Source organism: Nanorana parkeri, unplaced genomic scaffold (assembly GCF_000935625.1).
Source record: "Nanorana parkeri isolate BGI_ZX_2015 unplaced genomic scaffold, ASM93562v1 scaffold718, whole genome shotgun sequence".
NCBI lineage: Eukaryota > Metazoa > Chordata > Amphibia > Anura > Dicroglossidae > Nanorana > Nanorana parkeri.
Genome location: NW_017306986.1, coordinates 465,642 through 484,325, shown reverse-complemented (window position 1 = coordinate 484,325; position 18,684 = coordinate 465,642). Strand labels below are relative to the sequence as shown.

Below are 18,684 nucleotides of genomic sequence, written 5' to 3'. Positions count from 1 at the left end.
TCTCTATAGACGCTCGATCACTTGCATCAGCATCTGTGACTGCCGTGTTCGGTCCCGAGATCCGCTGTGCGGCTCTGTGACAGGAGATCAAAGGGAGTTCAGTAGCAGCTCTCGGTAGAGTTACATTAAAACAGAGATGTACAAATCCCAGGAGCTCCGTGTGCTCCTTACAAATGACAGGTGCCTCCTAATTTTTGAATTTTTCTCTAGTGTAGTCTTGGAGCTCAAAAGTATCGGTACATGTACTTGTACCGAGTACTGTACTTGGTATCTGTGCAACCCTAATATATATATATGTATGTGTATATATATATATATATATTCTCAATATAAATGCAGAACCATCTTTCCCGCAGTGCATAGCATTATAAAGAGAAAACAGTTCTGATGGGGTTCTTGGAAGCTCATTGTAATTTCCGTTATGGTCTCATGAATACATTTTGTTCTGGAAGATTCTTAAATTCAGATGATGTAAATTTATACTCGCATCTGCTTGCATGAATTTGGGGTCCTTGAAAATGCCTAAAGCTACAAAAGGTTTTTCAAAACACTCACTATTACAGCCTGTATTGATGACTAGGATCACCCTGAGAAGTTATTTGCCTACCAATATCCTATAGCTTCCCTAGAAAATGTTCTGTTTTGAACAAGACATTTTGATCCCTGTTAAGGGCATGCCAGTTTCAAGGACCACATGAGATTAGAAGCCCTTTTTAGGGCCCTGTTTGCCCTTGCAGGCCTGGCTGTGCAACCTGTTGTTGCCTCTATGGCAGTATGTCAGACTCTGTCTGTATGGTCCAAAGCTATGGCTAGGGACCCTTGGTCTGTCTTTGCGGACCCCAAAGTTCCCATGAGTAATTGTAAGTAAAAGCAAAAAATGTTTGTTTAACTAATAAATGTAAGATGATTTCATATCCACATGCAGAGCTGCATGTTGATGTGATTTTTAGTGAAAGGGGATAAAGTTGCTTTTTTTTCCTTTCCAGAGCTCAAGCAGGATGATGGTCCTCCAAACCTGCTAAATCCAGGAACAAGCCCTCTTCACAATTACAGGCCGCTACTATGGGGTGGTGGTGGGGTCATTTGGCCTTCTTGGTGAGGTGAGGGAAATTTCTGAAGCTTGGGTTCACAGTGGCCTAACCCAAGACTAGAAACTGGAGTTTCGATCCCTGCATCTCCTTGTTTCCTGCTATTCAATTTACCCAAATTTTCTCACAGCACGACTGATGTCTTTCCTGTCCTAAGTCAGCTTCTCTCTCAGGGGGTCATAGTCTCACTTCCAGAGGCAGAAATGTTCCAGGTTTTTTTTCCCCCCAAGCTGTTTACCACCCCCAGAATCAAAGGGGCAGGGGGTTGCCCTATCCTAGACCTGCAGATTCTCAACTGGTTCCTGCGGGTGCAGAAGTTTCATATGGAATCCACCTGCTTTGTCTTTGCCTCCCCTCACCCAGGCGATTTCCTAGTCTTGGCAGACATGAAGGATGCATATTCACAGGTCCCTTTTTTCCACCTCAATTACTACCTGTGTTTTACTGTGGGAACCCAGCATTTCCAATTTGTTGCTCTTGCTTTTCGACCAGGAGTTGAACAACGCCATGGCCATGGCTTACATCAACCATCAGGGAGACACCAGAAGCCACACAACTCAGAGGGTCGTATTTTAGCCTAGGAGGAACTTCACATTCCAGCCCTGTCCACAGTGCACATGAATGGAAAACTGGAAGATGGACTACCTCAGTTATCAGCATCTGGAGAGTGGTCCCTTCATCCAGAGGTGTTCTGAGCCCTTTTTTCACGGGTGGGGGATGCCAGACATGGACCTTCTAGCATACAGGTTCTCCAACAAACTGGACGGGTTTGACACCAGGACTAGGGATCCCCAAGCCTTGGCCATGGATGCCTTGGTGACTCTGTGGGATCAGTTCAGCCTGGCCTGTGCCTTCCCTACTCTGGAACTCTTTCCTCACCTCCTTCGCAGATCCAAACAGAGGGTATTTTGGTGATCCTTATTGCTCCCTACTGGCCAGAAGGCCCCAGTAATCAGTAGAAAACAGGAATCACCAGCACTCAATGTATATATTTTCAGATAATAAACGTCCATTTAATCGGACCAGTCGACACATATAACTTACTACCAACGTTTCGGGGCCAGACTGGGTCCCTTCATCAGGGCAATAATGTGACCACAAACAGTTGTGAGACCACCCATATAACCGCCCCTTAACATGCCCACCTGTGACATCACTTGATTATATAACGTGTTTATATAACATTCAAAGTTGTTTAAAGCAATAACAATGACAGCATATGGATGTTAATGGATCATGGTAAGATTGTTGAAAGACATCTACAACAGTAATGGTGTATGAGGAAGAATCAAAAGGAGACTACTGTATGAGAAAAAAATCCCAGTGCAGTGTGACTTAATGGGCAACGTAATAAAGAGGATTAAACAGTAGGTTGGCCAAAACAAATCATAACCGTCCTATGGGCTGATTATAGGTAAAATGTTGGACACAGCACCAGCTCATTTTTAACTCGGTCACACAGCTTGAATCAGGGCACTCGTCTGCAGCCGGAAGCATTGTTTATTTAAAGATTATAGACAGGCTGGTGACATGAGGAAAAGGAACAGCAGGACTCGGATAAGAAGATATTTACAGATGCAACCTTCATTTTATAATCAAAGTTGGAGTTCTGCTTTACGTTAGACAGGTGCTTTGGTCCTTTTTATGGCTAATGTACCGAGCTATAGTTTAGTATATCTTTGCATTGTAGGTGCTTCAGACTTTGACAGCAGTGATTCAGTGACCGTTAAATAACAGGTGCTTCTCTGTACCCAACATCGAGATGGCTAATTGTTTATTAGGTTACACAGGTACTTTAGGTTGACCCCCTGGTGTGGATGGCTATATACAATGGAATTATGTATATCTGTCATAAACCAAACAGGTACTTCATGCTCAGGGTTAATCAAGAGAAGTACCGGAAAACCTCTTTATGCCTGTCTTTAAATCCTCAGTTTGCCTCTGGGGTATTTTAAATTTTTAATGGTAGTACGCATTCATAAGCAGTAATATTTTAACTTTTAATAAAAATAAAAACTCTTGGCTTTAAAGGTGTCTAGAAGTGTTAGGCTGGTCATACATTCTCGAATTGCGGCTGATTCTTACCAAAGCTGCAAAAACTGGAACAGTTTGCTGCCATCTCAATACCACCCAGCTCAACAAGTCTTTTTTTTCCCAGTCAACACTAAATACAGTAGACAGAAGCAGAGATTCCTTCATCCATGCTGTTCAGCGTGGATGAGGCAATCAAGTGATTTCTAAGAATCTAAAGGTGTGTGGCTAGCTTTAGTGTTGTTATACATTACACTTACCTCTTTTATCATGTCTCCCTGTCTCCCTTTATTAGTCACTACAGTATCAACTACCCTTTCCATCCAGGGTCAGATTTCAAGTCCTCTTCAGATTTTTGCATACAATCTACTTTAGATTTACCATCCACTATAGAGTGGAATGGCCTATTTGATTGGATGCAAATTGAATTGATTATTTAGGTAGCCCCTCACACTTTGTAGGAACATTGTATAATGACCAGCCTTTTAAGTGTTGGATAGAGCTACTTTCTTAACAACACAAGAGGGATCAAGTGTCACGTTCCTATTCGCATCTGTCCCCTTTGGAAACATTTATTTTCTACATCCTGTCGGAACAGGAAGTGATGGGAGATCTCTTCAGTGGGAACACAGAAACAGCAATACCCTTATTTTCAGTAAAATGGGGAAAGGCTGGCATTTCTGTCAGATTATTATTACTGTCTGTGTTCCTGTTTGAGTTACAACCATTCCCCTCATTCTTTTTCTGGTTATGAAAGGGACAGGTAATGACCTGAAAAAAAACAAAAAAAACATTTGGCTGGAGTTGGCCTCTTCAGGGGTTGACCCACCCTATTATATTTCTCTCTTATCCTTTCAAATTGCTGTAATGGAAGATGAATAGGGAATGTCAGATGAGTTTTTACTAGTAACTGCATCCTTGAGAATCTTCCTTAAAAGCACGTTTCCTTTTTTTCCTTATGGTTTTTGTTTTGTATGTGTCTGGTTTTCTTATACCTATTTAGAGCTCTTCCTTGCAGGGAGTTTTTAATCTGTGTTTTGTTGTTTCCTGTTTCAAGTAAGAGGAGTTAGAGCAGAACTTGCTGTGGAGCTACCCCCGCACTGCGAGGGTTAAGTGCTCCTTTTTGTCTAGGTTTAAAAAAAAAGTTATACTCACCTGAACTGCAGAGCCGGCTTGTTTTTCGTAGACTGGTCACTTGTGCCTCACTCCCCCTCCACTGCAGCGACCTAAGGACCTCTCAGTCATCACGTTCTTTACACTGTGTATAGGACGTGAAGATGCTGAGGTACAAATGATTATGCAGAGTAGGAGAACGCTGTTATATAGTGTTCTATAACGAAAAACTATCCAGCTTAAAAACAATGGAGTTGTCTGGGTGTAATGTGCATCTTCCTTCCAGAGGCATGAATTTCCAAGGTGTAATAGGAGTACCACCACTGTCTTAAAATATTTAAGAACCCTAGCAATAATACAATGAATATCCAGAAAAGCACCAGTAATACCAGTATATCAGATGCGTGGATGCTTATGTGCAAACTTTAATAGAGCACATCACCCACCATAAAGATCTAAGGCTGATAAAATCTTATAAAGAGTACAGGGATAACATTCTTCTTTTTCTGTGGATAATTCTATACCAGCCGTTCATTCATATACAGTATGTGTCTTTTATGAGCTTTTTATGCTTTTCTTTATCCTAATTGAGTATCATTAAATTCCCAGTTGGGTTTTTTTGTGTTTTTCAGCAGTTTATTTATGTTTACTCTTAGTTTCTGATGTACTATTTGACAGAGTTCTTCGCAATCTATCTTTTTTCTGGCCTTTCACTTCTCCAGTGTTTTTCAATGGCCATCATTTTTCCTGGGTAGACTGTACAAACCATTGTGTGTAATTTGATAGATCACCTGACATAAGATGTCAGTTGTTATTGTATACAGCAGCTGGGTTCTTCACTACATGGACTTCTGGGGGTCTTATAAAAATGTTTCTACCATTTTGATATCTTCAAGCTGCTAGATTGTTCTGGTCATTAAAAAGATGTTGTGACGTTTGCAAGTTGTTTTCAGGCTAGTGGGCATAGTGATAGTGGGAATCCCACCTCTATTGTATGGATCATTTACTAACTAGTAGACACGCTAACCTTGAAGCCACTTACAAGTGCTGCATGTACTGCAGAGGTAATTAAGGTAATTTATATTAATTGTAGGTCTTTATATTCAAGGCTATCATGTATATGAATAGTCTGTTCATTTTAGCATCAACATCTTGTTGTTTACCATTTTTTTTTTTTTCCTCATCTCTTTCCCTAAATAATTGTGGCATCTCTTTTGCAATCGATAGATTTGAAATATGGGTATGCTGCTTTTCCTCATCCTTTAGGTAATGTTTCAAGTTATAGCTTGATCTTGGTTCTCTTATTATTCTGAGAGCAGACTATGCAGCAGCTGTACAACACAATGGGTATCCGGCATACGCCTGAAATATGGTAGCAGATGATCTTATGTTTTATATCAGAGAATTCACTTCGGGATCTGCTCAAGGTCAGGCGATCATAATTCTATTTTTGAGTAACAAAGTGTCAGTGCTTAACATGTATCTTCTCTATATTTCCACTTAATATTCCCCAACTTCTGAAGAAAAAAAAGAGGTTAAAGAACATATTTTTGTAATCCATATGCAAGAATAGATGTGCAAAAAAAAAAGAACTTTCTTTAATAAATGGGTCCCGATGATTAAACAAAAGATATGGAAAAGCGATTGCTTGAAAAAGCCAAGGTGCTCATAACATAATGATATGCTAAAGCCCTTCGTATTCTCAGGCTATTCTAGGGTAATCATTCCTTTTTTTGCTTGAATTCCTTTTGGCAGACTAAAGTTCCTTCTATGTTGCCATCTTAAAACTAGATAATGGAAAGCTGGCACTGTTTGACTTAATATAACATACATCATTTTAGGTCTTGTCATATGCATCCTCTTTCAGGATGCATTGAGGGTAATTTATCAAAACTGGAGCAGATAAAATCTGGAGCAGCTGTGAATGGCAACCAAGCAGCTTCTATCTTTCATTTTCAAATTTTAACTGAACAAACTAAACAAAAAAAGCTGATTTACATTTTGTCCAGTTTTGATAAATTCCCCTCAAAATGTTTTGTTGGTAAAAAATTGGTACTGGTAGTGTTCAAATTTGGGTTAAACACTGAAACACTGAAACGGTGAAAAAGAAAAATACTTCACCACACTGAACTGTAACTTTAACCTAACACCTGTTGCTACATTGGGGCCTGGTTCAAGCTTGTTTTCCCCCCATAGACTTTAATGGAAACATCAGAACACGCGCAGCAGAAGCATGTTGCACATTTTCGTGCGTGTTTTTTGCGCATTTGTACTTGCGTTTGTCCATTGACCTCAATATTTCTTAAGTGCAAATAACTGCACGCTGAGCCCATGCGTGCAAAAACGATGCCGCCTAGGTGTGAACCAGGCCTAAAAGTTTACCAGTTCCCTGATCTAAAAGTCTTAAAATTTTACATAACCCCTAAAATAATACTTTACCTCCTAACTCCCCCAATAATACAGTAACTTCAAAAACATGATATGACCCTAAGCTTTAAAGAGGCACTGTCACTATGCCCATTGAAGCCCCTCCTTCCCCCAAGCCACTGATGCCTCTTCAACGATCCCCTACTACTCCTTTTTTTGTTGCACCTGGCACAAAATACCCAGTGCTTCTAGGAATGGGGGGGGTCGGGGGTGCATGTTACCTCCTCCCAAGATGCAGTGCTTTGGCATCAGGATAATGGTTTGGCTTGAGCACTGCCATATGACTGGAGAGGGCTTAACATCACAGGTCCCTCTAGGCTCAGTCCAGCATTTTATTAATCCATATAAAAAAATTACAACATGGTACAGATTTTAAGTTACTGTCCTTACTGATAGTAAGATCAGAAGGGATATTAACATGACAGCCAGCCAACCAAAAGGAAAAAATGTCAACAGTGGCAACCTATATATTTCTCTTGAAGTGCAGTTTTCCTTACAAACACATGATTGTGCCCTACTGACATTACTTACTCTAGATGTGCATGTGTCAGTACTGTATTGATAGCAAATTGTACTTTGAAAGAGTATTCATACATCAAGAGGTGGATTTATATTGAGTTCAGTGTTGTCATTGTTTCAATGTTTCTACTGTCTGATAAGTGTTATTCTTTGAATCTTTTGCATTTTACAAGTTCTAAACAAAACCGGTGTCAAAATGCATGTCAAACAGAAGAGAACATTTCTATTTTGAGGGTTTTTGAAAACTGTTTTTCTGTATTGTCATTCTTTTAAATGTTTTGTGAAAGAGCCATTACAAAACTATTTTATACAAGTAGAGATAATGAAGGGAACTGACAATTGGTTTTATGATTTATAGATTTACGTTTGCCTTTTTTTTTAATGTGTAGAAGGCTGATTTTCAAACAGACTTAGGGATATTCTTGTTTTTTTCTCTCTCTTTTAGGAATGCTGCCTTTGCAATTTAAGAGGAGGGGCACTAAAGCAAACTACTGATGATAAGTAAGTAACAGACCTACAAGCGTTTGCTGTAAACTGTATCTTTTTAAAGCTAGGCAGATGTAAAATACAAAAATGCATGGTTTTCTGTATCTTATATTACATCATTACATTTTTTTTTAAGCAAGCAATTTAAACCTGAATTTGACTTGGTATCAGCCTCTTCCAGTCCCTGTACAGAATAGCTCAAAGAGGGAGAGGAAGAAGCAGCACAACAAGCCATCAGTTTTTATTCTGACAAACATGCTGATAAGAGGGGTGATAGCAGAGTGACAGAGAGGTGAGCTCATCATTGTACTGCTTCTCCTTTCACTGTCCAGTGATAGGCTGGCATCAGCCCATGACAGCCTAAGCGCAGAGTAAGTGGGTTGAATCATGCTTGCCTTTTTTTTGACTGGAGTTCTGCTTTAAGAAGACTTCCCTTAACCTTTACTTGGTTTTGCTACTTGCTAAACACTGATTATACAATTATATATTTCATTGTAGCAGCAATTTAAAAATGTATATTCTATTTCCTTCTGTTAAGTTTCCTTTAGTATAATTTTCACCATTGCCAGAACCCATATCATATCGATACATAAAAAGTGAACCCTTAATTCTGTAAAGAAATCAGCTAGCAGAAGCAAGTCCGCCAGCCCATGGTAGTGGAATGTATGTTTGGGTAGCACAGTAGTAACAATAATCTTCCATTGGGAAGGCTATCCTGGAGCTTTACTGCTATTCCTTAAAGTGAATAAATACTTTGCCCCTGCAGGGCAAAGAAACAGGTTCACTTTAGGGCAGACCTAGACACCTACCTTTCGCTCCCCAACCAATCCATTCAACTTCTGGGAACCAAAGAAAAGTACTGTGTAAGCCAGTTGCCAGAGTCATTACTTAGACAGGGCTAGTGACCCCCCTTGTGACAGTGCAGTCATATGGCATAGTCACATGCTATTTATTCAGAATTACTGTGTATTCACTTAAGATGCCAGTTCTGTGGAGCAGCGATGGAAAGTAAAGTATATACTTGTGGAGATGAGACGATTAACATTGCTGCCAGGCCCACCATTCCACGTTTAGCCTCAGTTGGCCTGACTGTTGTTGCATTCACAAACTGAACTGATAGTAAACATGTGACTCAATGTTTACTATCAATTCAGTTATGGATGAACACAGCAAGTCAATATTACTGATGACTCACTATATTAGTTCTTCAATCTGCTTCTCCTTCCCTCTGTATCGTCACCAGCCAGCAGAGATTTCTGTGCTGCTGTAATTTGCTGGCTCTGTGTGCCCACTGTCTCTACCGGTACAGGCAGGGGGCAGCAGGAATCAGAGAGGACTCAGAGCCAGCAGACTGCAGCCTCACAGAGCATCTCTAACAAGCGGCTGTGCAGGGAGAGAGAATCTGACCGATGCTGCTGTAGCAGGGAGTGGGTGGAATCGCGTTTTAATTCATGACTGCAATCATTGGCTTGTCATCCACTGATCACAGCTATTCGTTTATTGAGCACAGTCAAGGGATCTTTTTCTGCTATAAGTTCATGGTTGCTGAAGTGCTTATTTTCCTAAACTCCTGTGTGGATTTGGGTGTGATTTATTCAGGATGCGTTTTTAGGTTTCTTCTAGCACTCTAATCACGGTAGTGAAATGGCATATTGAAAACACTGGATTTTTTTTTCGCTTGTGTTGTTTTCATACGTGTGTTAGTTATCTGCAATTTCAACTTAAATGAGCTGTGCTGTCATTAGCTATATATACATATCATTTAAGGTTTTTATTTAAGTTTGTTACACTGGTCCAAATAATTTACTGTTATACAAAATAGAGGTATAGTACGCTTGCTTCTAATGGTAAATGTATATTGTTTTTTTCTGATTTAATTGGGTGCCACAAAAAAATACACATTTCTACTGAGACATGCTATGTCTGCCACTTATCTGAGCTAATGAAACTCCTTTGTCACTGTCTGTGGGAACCTTATCATACGCCAGCGTATTTCCTTCATTAGTCAAACAGAGGAACTATTGATTACTCAATCTTCCTAGTTTTGTCAAAAACCCAGAAAACTGTTTGGGAAATAATTAATGTTTTCATAGTTTGCTCTATAGTGAGTTGTTTACCCATAACATTTAAGCAGGTTGTTGTGGCTCAGTCTAGCAAGACCTGATTTTTACACTTCATGAAAATGTTAAACTGTTTTCAAAGGTATTCAGATATTCCACCCATTCTGTGCCACGTGAGGATCAGTTCCAGTTGGAGAGTTTTTTAACCAGTTGCCGTTCACCCGTTGTAATGGAACGGTCGGACAGCTGACCACTCCCAGCGGGTTCTCGTAAATATACTTAATTTATTTGTCTATCTTACGCCTGCCCCCTAGCGTGCGCATGAGTAAGCAAGTTTATACATACTGTCCATTGGACAGTGCAGTTTGAACAACGTGTAGCAGAGCCAGTGAAATCGGCTCTGTTCTGTGTGATCGCAGTGACCAAACAGTCTAGTGGCAGGCAGATACCCACTGACCAGAAGCTCTCAGGTGTCGAGTAGGGGGCGGCTTAGAAAACCTGTTCTGATTGCTTATGTTTTTTCCTGAGATAAACAATGCTGGCATTGTCTATTGGTGCTGCTCAGCTCTTAACTTTTCCCCTTAAGCTTGAGGGGTTGGCTGAACCGATCTTGCACAGTTATTGGTTTGCTTTGCACCACTTGGATGATATGCTCCCTGACGGTTGGTGCAACACACCTGTTCATCCAACTTCCCTTTAAATTCTATGGGCAGCCTAAGGTGATTGTGAATTGTCTCCATAATTCCATTCTGGTATGTAAGATTTTGGATTTCATTGAAATGGTATACAAAATTTAAAGATGCAAATATAATGTATGGTATACGTTATGTCATAGATTCAGATCAACAGATAAAGATTAGTAAAACAATCTGCAGATGGGCACATTATACAAATCTGATCCTTTTTGTCAAATTGCAACCCTTCCAAATAAGGTCGCTCTATGTGTTAAGAATTATAAAGTTCATGAGGCCTGGTTGCCTGGATTTGGAAATTACATCATTATTTACAGAACAAACAAACCTGAACACACATATTTGTAACGTTGAAGAACTGTATTTAGATGGGAAAGATCAGAAATATACAGCCTATCCTGTTTTACTTTTTGTTTTGCTCATCTTTAGTAAAAGATAAAACACAGGCAAGCATTATTCCAAATAAAGAATTGCAGTATTGATGTGTTTCCAGTTTAATTTTACATTTATAGGGTTTTTCTTGGAACCTGTCAAGGATAAACATTTACAATTATGTTTGTTTGTTAAATTGTGTAGGTGGGCGCATGTAATGTGTGCGATTGCTGTGCCAGAAGTAAGGTTTGAAAATGTGATGGAGAGATCACAGATAGACATAAGCAGAATTCCTCTTGAAAGGTTAAAATTGGTGAGTATACTCATATTTCTCCATGCTTAAGTGTGCACTTGAATGCAAAACATTAAACTTAACTGCCCTTAAAAGAAAACCCTTTTTAGTTGTACTGAAACTGATGCATAGTTCACATTTTCTTTATCAGCAAATTTCAATAAATCAAACAAAAGAGATGAATGGCTATGTTTTGCACAATACCTTAGCGCTTTCAACACAGCATGCACTTTGTCTGGGAACAGATCTAAAATATATCCTCTTTTTTTTTTTTTGGAAAAGACACATTTCAAAATATAATTGTTATTAGAATTAATAAATTGTTGTTTAATAAAAGGACAAATTCAAACATAATAAAACAATCTGTTCAATAGAAGTCTTAACTTCATTGTAGATCTGATCTAAAAACTAATAAAACATGACTTTGGTAATAGACTATAGAAGTACAAATGAAGAGATATCAGGGGCATCAACACTTTGTTCCCCTCAAGGCGTGGATTCACCAGTTCTATAACGCCAAATAAGCATCACACAATGTGGTATGTAAGCTGTTAGCGAGAGAGGTAGTACATTTTGTCATAGAATTAGTGCTTTTATTGCATATAGAAACCATCAGTAGCCAGGGAAGCTGCTCATTACATAATTAAGTACACATTCCTAAAGTTTACATGAAAGTATAAAAGTCACCATTTGGGCATACTAAACAAAAGAAGTAATCAACGTGTATTACAAGATGGATTAGACAGGGCCTTTGGAATAAAAGGGGACTGTCTACATCACTGGCATAATAGTAGATATTTTCACTACTGATAACAGAAAATGGAAATTAATTTAGCTTAACATGAATGGAATAAATGTTTGGAAGAAAAAAGTAAATAATTTACATGACAGATTAAGATATTTCTGGCTGTTTACCATAGTTAAATATTGAATACTTCCTTGGATATTATGGAGTGGCACACGTGCAGGTATGATCTGACCCCTCCCAGACAAAAACTTAAATATTGTGCTAACTTTCATATTTGGCCGTTGGAGCAGGATAGGGAAGGCTAACTGCAGACTTCATGCACTAACTTAGAGTGAAACAATAGTAGTCATACAGGGTTTATCCATGTATTTGAAAGCATTCAATGACGAACCCCAGCTCCTGGAGACTGCAGGTACACCAAAGGATGAAAATGGCCACATTTGAGAGTTTGTGGTTTACTGTCTGAGCACCTCTGGGGTACTTCTATGGAGCCTTAAGAAAAAAAAATTAAATTCTACAGTTTAAAATCTAAGATTAGCCTAATCTTGAGTTCCATCAAAGCAGCTAAATATGCCTTTTATCTGCCAAATATTTGTTTATTAAAGAGAATACTTTTTGTAGAAATCTCTCATAAAATCACCTGATAATAATGAAAAACATCAACATGCTTAATCTTGCTCAAATGTATAGGAGCCTATGACTCCCATGGAAATGCAACCCTTCAATGTATCAAGTAGTTGGACCTGATTATCTGTATATACATCATACAAATAGCATTATAACTCCATGTCAGTAGCGATTATGCAGGTTTCAGTGGAGGGGGGCATATCTCTTGCTCTACGCATTTCACGGTCACCACCGCTTCTTCAGGAGCTTATATGGGCATATAGTCATGGCTCAAAGATAGCTCATACATCATGGCTCAAAGATCTACATGGTTATCTCAACGCACAAGCAGGGAAAACGATGCATCAATTCGACTGGGAGGGCATCTGGGCACACTTTGCTTGACCTCCCCAATCCAGGTTATATGTTGAGGCAACTGCGAAGACTATAGATTCTAAGATAAGTTGGGCCCTCCACAGGTAGTTACAGCTAGCAATCCCTCTTGGGGAACATTATTATGAATTTAAATAAGGCTGCCAACCCCGAAGTTCAAAAAACAGCCTGCGTCTTTCGTAGCGTACAGACAGGACAGACAATCAGATTTAACGAATGCTTGCACTGATGTTTACAAGGACGTATGTTATTACATATCTGGAAAAGCCATGTAATGTGATTTTCTTTTGGTCAATTCTCTTTCCTGTTTTGTGAGAGGAAGACATGTGCTAATCTGATGTGAGCAGGGGAAACTGAAAAGCAGGTCAGAGTCAGGCTCTTGATTTCAATTTAGATATCACTGCGCTTAAAAAAAAAAACCTAAGCTGCTGCCCGCTCTAACTGCTTGGGAGGGCTCTTCAAAGAAGATCCAAGGCTGGGTACTGTGACATTTACAGGAAGATACTACATCACCTTGCTGGTCCCTCCCACAAAAACCGATCTTACTGCAGAGCAATAACCAGCAGGGAGACCCAGTGTTGAAATCTATAAGTACAGGTATTCCTCACTTAACGACCCAGTTCCGTTCCTACGACCAGGTCGTTAAACGGATTGGTCGTTAAGTGAGGAACTCTATACAGTACTGTACTGCATTAGTACAGTACTGTATAGCGTTGCCGATGTACTGTACATTGGACAATTAAAATACCTACCGGGACCCGCTGTGAAGATCGGAGGACACCACTTCCGCTGGCGATACGGCGCACTGACGCGCAAGGTCGGAGGTCGATCGGCGGTCCAATATAAGTGCGAGTGGTCGCAAAACAGGTAAGTCGGTAAGCGAGGAATATCTGTATAATTTTTTTTATGCCTACTCACATTGGTCCATATTGGCTCAATGTAAGTATGCATATGTCATACCTGAGCAGCCCATGGGGATCCTACTATGGAGCTACTACAATGCTTTACAGAGATCTTCTGGGTTCTGTAATTGTACTGAGCTGAGCAGCATTTCGACTGCTATGAAAACACAAGGGGTTGCTTTCTTGGCCCAGAGAACATACAGAAAATACCAAATAATTGTGTCTATAAATACAAGGCGTTCTGTGATTGGACAAGAGGCAGATCATGATGTCTTCACCCCTTGTCCAGTCAGAGAACTTTTATTCAACTTTAAGCGACTACTGCCCACAAGTATCATGAAAGCAATCTCGCAAAACATGGCAGCCGTTAAACGTATAACTGCCCGTAGTGTTACAAAAGACTATTAAAGACTGCTGACATATTTCGGTTCTGGGAATATGAAAAGCTTACATAAGTGAATGTAACAGGGCACTATTAAGAGACAACTCACATGTCACTGTAGAATATTTAATAGGAAAAGTGTTCACTGTGTGGAACATGTTAAAAAACAGATATGTAAATTTTGTACACACCCCTCTCTTTTACATCCTTTTATGCATCCTTATCTATATAGACCTCTTTCCTGCACATCCTCTGCACACCCTGTAAAAACAATGTTTCTCTTTTGCATGTGACATTAGGTGTCCCTGGCTCCCACTCCAATCCATAATTATCTCTACCAATGCGGAGACCAAGTATCTTGAGAAAGGCACAGGAGACCGTGCTAAAATTTCTTTAGTAACCCTGCATAATTGAACTCCAAGGGCATGTGGTAACCTTGAACAGGGCCCACCGGACACTCTTCTAGTCTTCCATTTGGCTAGTCAGACCTTGGACTGACATGTATTGTTCTGCCCATAAACATGCTATAGTTTAAATACTCAGCAAATCGGCAATCCATTGTTTTATATTCAGGAGTTTATTATCCTTTGTTTGACTGTTAGTTAGTACTTTTTGTACACCAGTATGTATGACCTAAATTAAATTGATGTTATTTTGCCTTCTGTGATGCTGCCTTTTGTTTCACTGCAATAATTTTTCTTTTTTGTTTGTTTGCTGTAACAAAGCCACATATGGGTCCAAAAAAGTGGTTAAAAAAAGTGATCCTTACCCCATCAAGTCTGTAGAACTTTTTTTCTGTGCCGTGCACGCCAACCTTGAGTATGACTTGACTCTGTTTTACAGTTCCTGCTGGAAAGCTTGCATTAGCTGGGGAAAAGCTGGGGAGGCCTGGTAGTGGGATGTTGGCAGTTATAGGTCATCTAAGTCTGGGGATCATGAAGGCCCCAAGTACAAACCTCCATAACCGGAGAACAATATAGAAAACCAGACCTGCTGTATCCATGGGGAGATTTTTTTTCTTTTTTGTGATTTTGCATTTCCATTCTATCTGTTTGAAATCCAGTTAGATGCTTGTCATAAAGCATGTGTTTTTATAAATGATTTTGTATTGTATTTGTAAAATGCTGCTGATGTTTGGAGACACTTCTGCCGCTTATTGTTTATCTGGCTGAGAGATGGGGGGTGGCCTTAACATTTGAAAAGATCTGTCCCCCTCGCAGGGGGACTTTTGGTGGGCATGTCAAGGGCTGTGTTGATGCAAAATTGGCATTCTAGGCAGTGTAGATTGGGGACTGGGAACTACGGAGTTGAGGATTTTTTTGGGGGGATCATCAGCTGAGTTTGTAAATAAATATGGATATTTGGGCCTGGAATCTCTCTCCTATTTTGTGATCCCTAAACACTGGTTGACAGTGGTGGGATTTAGTGAGAGATCCAGACCAGAGCTTCAAGGAACAACTGCTAAGAATCCAGGAAAATATCTACAAGTCAATAGGTGGCATGGTATGAAGAGGAAACAGCCATACTAGCCAAATGGGACTCTGGATGATGAACGGGAAACCATTAGAAGAGCAGGCCAGCGAGAACGCACTTATTTTGCACTGCAGAAGGCTCAAGCTGGAAAGCAGACAACTTAGTACCAGCATCCAAAAGCCCACAGAAATGACTTTAAATTGTTTAATGAGGCAACTAATGATAGTGTCAGCTTCCCACTTAATGGAAGTCCCAAAAAAAGAATAGATCTGCCTATTAGTCACACTGCTTGATAGGATAACTGCTGAGGCCTTTCGAACTATAAATCTTAAAGACACAGACTATGAAAAGGTACGTGAAATACTACTTTCATAGTATGCAATAATGCCAGAGTCCTCCCGTGCCTAGTTTAGACATGCAATATATTGAGAGAGGGTAATTTAAAATGTATGCCCACAGGATGATTTTAGCCTGTCACAGATGGCTGGAGGGAGAAGGGGCTTTTACTGTTGATGATATACTCCAGACTTTTCTAAAAGAACAATTTTATAGTAAATGCTCTGCAGAGATACGTGACTGGGTTAAAGAAAGGAAGCCAGCCATAGGTGAGGCCGCAGCCTGTTTGGCAGATTAACTTTTGTCTATTAAAGCTTATTTTAAAAAACCTTATGGTCAGTTCCCCTCAGAAAGTAATTGCCCTTTGTTCCTCTCCCACTACCAACCCAAAGGAAAATTACATTCAGCTGCGTCGTACTCGTATCCACGAAAAAGCTTCAAAGAGTGCACATAAACGATGCGATGCTTGTGACCAACTTGGACACATACAATTATATTGTCGTCCGAAGGCTCAGGGTGTGTATCAAAGGCCTATCCAGCATGTTAAGGCATCACCCCCAGACACAGACTTTCGCCCACACTGCTCAGGTATCCTGTAGAGCCCAGCTCTGCATGCAGTCCTTCTGGGGTTTATGGAATTTGTCCACTCATCAGCAGCAGTATTTGGTTGGCCAGTACTCGGGGCATGAAGAGATTCTTACATCACCGCTTGGACATTATCCTGGACCCAATCCATCATAAAGGCCACCAGGAGTATATGGAGTTCACCCTCTTGTACCCTGCCACTCCACACTAAGAAAATCTCACCTTCAGCATGTAAGGATTGGTGGGAGAACAGTAGTTTCAAGGAAAGTGCATCCTTACTGACAATTGTGGACCCCCTGTGTTGTTAGACCTGAGACTATTCAGAGAGGCCCAGGAATTATCATTGAACTTGCTGGTGGCATAAAGAAGAGTATACCTATTGCAAAAGTACATTTGGACTATGGGCATGGGGGAAAATTGTGCTGGGTAAGTGTGATGGGAGGTTTACCAGCAGATGTTCCTCTGGGGAATTATGTGGGGACCTTGCATTCTAACTTGTGCAGGTTACTTCTGGGTTCATTCTTTGGGATTGGAAAGGATTGTCACAGAGTATGTGTTTTATACGTTATTTTGTATTGTATTTGTAAAATGCTGCTGATGTTGGGAGAAGCCTCTGCCACCTATTGTTTGTTACCTGGTTGGAGGGATGGGGGGGGTGTGGCCTAAACATTTGAAAAGATCTGTTGTCCTTGCAGGGGGTCTTCCTGTGCGCACGCCAAGGGTTGTTTTGATGCAAAAGAGGCATTCATTATGTAGATTGTTTTGATCAGAGTCCTGGGTACTACAGAGTTGAGGAATGCTTTCTTGTGAGCATTAGCTGAGCATTTGTAAATAAATATGGATATTTGGGCCTGGAATCTCTCTCCTGTTTTAAGATTCCTCAACAATGCTAATCTAACCACAAATGTTTAATCCCTTATGTGAACTAAAACAAAGGCATATTCAAATTGTGCTACCACCTACAATAAAAACAGACAAATAGTAATAGTTTGCTGTACACTTGTTATTATCTAAATTAAATAGTGAATAGACTTTGGGGACATTTCAGGTAGACATCATAAACCAAATGTTATGTTGTTGCATTCAGCCTTTAACTGCATGAGCATGTCCGCACTTTGTCTGTGCGGACAATCATTTCAATGTCCTAACAAAATGTGTACACAAGGAGCTTTTGTTACTGTCCGCAAAGCTTCTTATTATTTTTACATTTGAAAATCTAATTTCTCTGTCAAAATAAAGGTAGAAAATGAGTTTGAGAATAGATGGTGCTGCCCCCGAGCTTTCAACGACCTTAAATTTTATATTTGACAAGTGAACCGATTCTAAGCACAAGTGTTCTCTGAGTGACAGACTTTATTTTGAAAGGGGATTTACACTACAATGATGACTGATCTATAAGCCTTTCAGTATTTGGCCAGGGCCACCCCATTCTGCTTGGAAGCCTACGCATTCTTAGAGCTGCACCTAGAGGGAAATAATAGCAAGCTTGAAATCCACAGATTGTGGTTTTGAAAGGTCCATCAATTCTGAAAATGGAGTGGCCTCACTGCATTGTTTTAGCTGGAAAACGGGTGAAAAAAGTCAATAGATGACCATTTTTTTTTCATTTTAAAGAATTATAATTTAATATATCTTTTGGATATTTTTCACTTACATTTACACATATGCATTATATATTGAATACCTTTCATCCTGTAGCTCATGGGTTAAAGAAATTGGGTTACTCCATTTTTTTTTTTTCATTTTGTTAAATCTACAGAAGGATGACAGAAGCTCATCATTTTTTCCCTTGCAGTAAGGAGCACAGACACTCTTGACAGTGATGCATGGCACAGCTCTCATGCGTTGCCAGAGATGTAAAGGCTTATTGATTGCTATGCAACATTTCAGCTAGTCTTGTAGGAGCATTAAAAACATACCATTATGCTGTGCATTGTGGTCACATACCAAGCTTAATAAGTGAATGTATAGAAAGCATCGAACAGCCAGTAATATGAGGAAACACGAAGGATGTTTGTTATTAGCTTGTGACCATATTTATCTTATTATTTGCACACATTATCTTTGTTCTGATGTACACATTTTTCTTTTCCTTTTAAATGACAAATACGATTCTTTTCTGCTTTTTTAAAATGTCACTAATGAAAGTTAAAGTATTTTTTTTCCTATTCTGCTGCAT

The 18,684-nt window shown here is 39.7% G+C and overlaps 1 protein-coding gene across 2 annotated transcripts in view; it reads left to right on the top strand.

The window, feature by feature from the left end:
- Positions 1-18,684, top strand: part of KDM4C (lysine demethylase 4C) — a 279,255-nt gene that overhangs the window by 205,369 nt on the left and 55,202 nt on the right. For both annotated transcript variants that reach the window (XM_018564061.1, XM_018564060.1), the window contains exons 16-17: positions 7,624-7,679; positions 10,993-11,101. In XM_018564061.1, the coding sequence (XP_018419563.1) occupies positions 7,624-7,679; positions 10,993-11,101 (165 nt within the window). The remainder of the gene's footprint in view (positions 1-7,623; positions 7,680-10,992; positions 11,102-18,684) is intronic.